This window comes from Atractosteus spatula, chromosome 9, assembly GCF_055471065.1.
Source record: "Atractosteus spatula isolate fAtrSpa1 chromosome 9, fAtrSpa1.hap1, whole genome shotgun sequence".
NCBI classification, from domain to species: domain Eukaryota; kingdom Metazoa; phylum Chordata; class Actinopteri; order Semionotiformes; family Lepisosteidae; genus Atractosteus; species Atractosteus spatula.
In genome coordinates, this window is record NC_142714.1 from 10534282 (window position 1) to 10539542 (window position 5261).

General features: G+C 48.6%; 1 protein-coding gene across 1 annotated transcript; it reads right to left on the reverse strand.

Moving 5' to 3' along the window:
* Nucleotides 1–227: 227 nt before the first annotated feature.
* Nucleotides 228–3384, reverse strand: arf6a (ARF GTPase 6a). The gene is made up of 2 exons (XM_088925562.1): nucleotides 3272–3384; nucleotides 228–3083 (listed from the first exon to the last, which is right to left on the reverse strand). Exon 2 carries the CDS (start codon nucleotides 2015–2017, stop codon nucleotides 1490–1492), a length of 528 nt encoding a protein of 175 aa, XP_088781688.1. The 5' UTR covers nucleotides 2018–3083; nucleotides 3272–3384; the 3' UTR covers nucleotides 228–1489.
* Nucleotides 3385–5261: the final 1877 nt, after the last annotated feature.

A 5261-nucleotide genomic window follows, 5' to 3' on the forward strand; every position in this document is an offset into this window, starting at 1 on the left:
GCAACATTAACCTCTCAAATACCCTGCAGTGTTCCAGCTTGGTCAAAACGAGAAACTATTTAAAAAGGCTAGTTTAATTAAATTGGTTACAATTGTCATTCTGTACAGTGCTCGAAAATCAGCATAGCACATAAAAGAAAAATAAAACGCAATTTATAATTTAATTACAGAAGACCATTGTTTTTTTTTTCCATTGTTTATTTTGTAACGTATGACATGAGCCGATCTGCAGTTGAAGCTGATTTTTTTTTAATAAAGTTTAAAATCCCACACCTTCACGACCAAGGTCATAAATGAAAATGGGAAGGAACAACAAAAAAAAAAAGCATTGATACATCGACGTTATGAAAAAAAAAAAGAGAGGTCGGTTAAAAACACCTACGTGTTCCTTTTAACTGGCGGATTAATTTGAAACTCCCACCCCCTTGTGACGAGCTACGCCTAACCCGGCACAACCCCAGATCACGGGCCGCGCTCCTCCGCCTGCGCCGGGCCTCCTCGGCGGATGAGTCACTCGCTCGGCCGCCACGCGCCGGAGCAGGGAGCAGCACCGGGATGGCAGAGCGCGAGAGCCCGTCACGGGAACTTCGGCGAAGTCGTCGCGAGGCGCGGCAGTCCGTCACGGAGGGGGGCTTCCGGCCCAACCTAGTTACCCGTGGTAACAACTTCAAGCCTGACTTTTAAAAACCCGTGTGCGGGGGGGTCCTTCAAAACAACATTCCGGGTCACCAATGCTTGGGACGCTCATTTACAGAGGAATACATATATATAGAAGTGTTTTGAGCACTTTCTTGTAGTATACTTGTACTTCGTACAGCATCTATACACTACAGTAATACTTCACATAGTTGTAACAGAACGGTGCTGCTAAAACACCTGGTGGCTCTCTCGGCAATCTTAAATCTGTAAGCTCTTGGCTTAATTTCTCCTCAAAGAAACAGTATAAAATTTAGAGACACGCCGTATTGTTTTTTTTCCAAACAATTTTTATATATATTTACTATTAGAAACTTCAGGCCTGAACATCGCACACATGTTCGGTATGAATGTAAAAGAAGCAAAGTCTACATCAAGCAGGTTCAGAGAGGCAAAAATGAGAAGTAAAACAGAAAAAAAAAATCCCCGCCCCGCCAAAGGAAATTATACAATAAAACTAAGAAAATGAAAGAGCTTGAGGCAATTCATGTAGTCTGCTTTTTCTTTTAAAAAGTCTCTCACGGGAATATTTCTTGAGTCACGGTAATCAATAAAGATCGTGATCCAAGGACAGCGCAAAAGCAAAATTAAAGCCAGCCAAATAATTACTTTAAGAAACAAAAATGATTAGTTATACGGGGGTCATATAATAATCAAAAGAAAATGAATTATAATCAAACTTTTTTATTATATATTCTTCCGAGAAGCCATGTTATTTGTTAATTGCTTCTTCTCGTGTAAATTTTGTATTATTATTTTTTTTTGCTTGTTCTAACCAGTCATCATTCGACCATTAAGATTTGTAATTAGAAGTTAGCCAAGTCAGCCCCTCGTACAGTCCGTCACCTGTAGTCGCGCAGGACGGCTGCACATACCAATTCCTATCTCGGATGCGGGTTAAGCCCAGTTTCTCCTGGATCTCATGCGGCTTCATGGCATCAGGCAGGTCTTGCTTATTGGCAAAAATCAAGATAATGGCGTCCCTCATCTCCCGGTCATTAATGATGCGGTGGAGCTCTTGCCTGGCCTCGTCTATGCGGTCTCTGTCCGCACAGTCCACCACGAAGATTAACCCCTGCGTGCCCGTGTAGTAGTGCCTCCACAGGGGGCGAATCTTGTCCTGTCCCCCGACGTCCCACACGTTGAATTTCACGTTCTTGTAGGTCACGGTTTCCACGTTAAAGCCTACGGTGGGGATGGTGGTGACGGACTGCCCCAGTTTCAGTTTGTAAAGTATGGTGGTCTTCCCCGCGGCGTCAAGTCCAAGCATCAATATTCTCATCTCCTTGTTGCCAAATATCTTGGATAGCATCTTCCCCATCGTGTAAACAGCGCATAAATATCCAGTTCCTCTGAGAAATTCAATAAGTCACCTGGACCCCCGTTGTGCACTTGAGACCTAATAAATAAGATGTTCTGATTTTGTATTTCTTGTTACCGAACAGTTCCCCCTTTCAGCCAAAGCAGCCGACTGGTCACGCACTGGTCAGTATCCAGTGGGGAGCAAAGGACAGTACATCAGGACAGGCTGAAGTCAGAAACCATTCAATCGCTGGGCTGTAGACGCAGACGGTGTATCTGCAAACCGGCAATCCCTCCGTGCGAGATTACTGCTCTTCCCCCACTAAAACCCGGCTGGGCAACTTCTAGACAACATCCGAAAAGAATCCATAACAACAAAGCTGTCCCGTCGGTCCGTCCGTCCCCCCTCCTCCCGGGCTGTCAAATATCCCTTTCAATCAGGAAAAGGTTTTGCCTTGAACCGAGCCGGGACGCAAAAAGGGAGGCCGAGGTCACAGTTAAAAGACACCGGGAGTGGCGAGGAATCCAGGTGCCGGAAAGAGGTTGACAAAGAGGGTGTGGGGAGGCCGGTTATTTCAAGTCCACATCAAGAGCACACCGGGATCCACTTACGGGTCCGTGTAATGCGGTTCTCCAGTCCCTCGGCTTGCCTCCTCCTCTCTAACGCGAGGGCCTACTACACAGACGGGTCCGGCTGGGGGGGTGGGTGTTGCTCTCCCGGCCCCTCTCACAACTTCCAGAAGTGAGCTGGCTGAGGATCGGCGCGGCTGCCCGAGCAGGCCTTCGCAGAAGCCTGCGGTAGCTAGTTCACAGACTTCCTCCTGGCGTGCCCGTGTCGAGGTCTCCGCTCGCCCGTTTCTCTCTCTCTCTCTCTCCCCCCTCCTCCTCCTCCTTCTCCACCACCGCCGCCGCCGCCGCCGCCTCCCCTCCTTTCTGAACCGGGTGGGCAGCTCGCAATTTCACCGGCTCCGCGCTTCAGCCTGGTCCGCCCGGGTCCGCCACACTTCTGTCGGAGACGGAAGAGCCTGAGCCGAGGCGACTCCAAAGGTCATTGATTCATTCGAGAGCTTCCTCTTCTCTTCTCCCTGTAACACAAGAGCGGTTGAGAAAAGGGAGGGGTGTCAGGGGAGGGGAAAAAAAAACACAACTTTAAGCGCAGCCGCCGCTAGCGTGGTTACGTTTTCCGCTCAATGCTGAACAAAAGCGGCGCCGGCATTTCTGAGACGCGGTTCTCTCAGCCGGTCCCGCCGGTGTCTGGCGTCTTTTTTGTTACCTGCTCTGCGGCCCCCCGATCCCCGGATTGATCCACCCCACTCTCGCCTCTCTCTCTCTCAGCTCCGAGCGGCTCTCGGCTACCGGAAAAGGTGCGGACCCGATCACCCGCCACTTCCTCTCGCTCGCTTACTTTCAGGCACTTTTTTTTCCAGATTTCCGCCCATTGGCATGCGCAGAGTGGTTACCACGCACCGCCTTTGACGGGGCTCAGAGGCTCAGGAAACTGACGCCATTGGGGCTCCAAATGCGTGCTCGGCGTCCCTCATTGCGGCGCACGGCAGGGGGAGCCAAGATGGCGGCCACCCGCCAGCGCAGTTTCGGGATGTGTCACCCCCAACCGGATCTTTCATGTGCAACGATTCTCTTGAATGAATAACGCAGCGAAGGGGGTTATTGCCTTTGGCGGCAGTAAAGCAGAGGCGCTCGGTGGACGAGGGTGTGAGACGACAGCCAGTGCTCAAATGTGGAAAAAGGAAAGAGGTGGTGCGTTATGACGTAGGCGTCACTCAGTGGGTACTGTGAGGGATTTCAAATAATGCCGCAGACAGGCCACGAGCTGCACGCATAACTGACAGGGGGCTCGGCTACTCTCGAGGGAGGGCGCTGCCCGTGAGTGCTGACAGAGACACCGCCTCCCCGCTATATTATCACCCCCCGTGTAAAAATAGTTCGTGCGAGAGCGTGGAAGGGAGGTGAAGTCTCTTCCGCCCGGTGTTTGAATCGCGCTTCGGAGGGGGTTTTTGTATGTTATTTTAACTTGGCTTTGGAAACTCTTTTAGCTACTGAGAGGGGGCTTGTCTAAAATAACCCCTTCCTGTCTTCATCCTGATAAAAAGTGAGAGCTATTAATTGCACGTATGCCTGTGTCGCAATACTGCACCGGCAAAGCTATAATCCTTACCTTGATTATTTTAGGGCCAACTCCACCTAAGCAGCCCTTTTAAGAAAGCCCCAGCTCTGTTCTGTTACCAGCCCATTTTCCGCGCACTCGTTGCAGTAGTAGTTCCTAAGACCCGCATTTACAAATGTCTACATTCACGACTTCGCTTTATTTTGCTTGGGGGTGAAATAAAACTGCGGACACACAACTACAGAGTGTAGGGGGGAAAATACTTCACTGTGTTTCAAGCATCCTTTTCAAAATGTAATGTTTTCATGTTAAGAGTCTACAAACGCCAAAACCCGGAACAATTGTGCTCAGCAATAAATGGCTCTTCAAGTTTCCATAAAAAAGGAGTGAAGACAATCAAGCAGTATTACGTTTTAGAATACTGTAATACAGTGTATATACAGTATATATAACTTAACAGGAAGTCTGAAATGGCCCTAAGGTAACTTTCATAGTAATATTTAGCGAATTAAGGGCTTCTATACATTCCATAGTTTCTTGAACATATAAAAATAAAGCAGCAACTGTTTACGTTTCATAAAAAAACAAGCGTTTCAAATGTGTGGAATAACACGTCTTACGTTTATGTAGAGGACAGACACCGGCTACGTTATTTATTTAAAAAAATGGCTTAAATTTCTAAAGAGATGAGGAGACCGAAGAGCTACGCAGTACACAGACTATCAATGAGTTGAAACGCCTTAACCACACAGTGCTTATTTCCTATTAACCGGCCGCCACGCCCTCGTCTTCACATTCAGACACCTTTTGTTTCACTGGGGGCAATCTGAACCTCTTCAGTTTCACGCTAAACGACAGCACTCGTGTAAAATATCGCGACATAACGTAAACGATTGTGGAGATCAGTGCAAGCAGCGCTGGGTATGACGAGGGCGAGTCCTTACAGCTTTCCAGCGTTAGACAGTGAAAATGTGGCTGACGTGCGCTATTGTGCGCTTCAGGTCTTTCGTGAGGTGCGGAGGCTCGTCCTTGTGCGCGGTCATTCTTTTACTCGTGTGCGACGTTGCAGGAAACCTGTCACATCCTGCCACGGATGTCTAGGTGCGAAATAAGCTGCTGGCTCCAAACACAAAGCAGG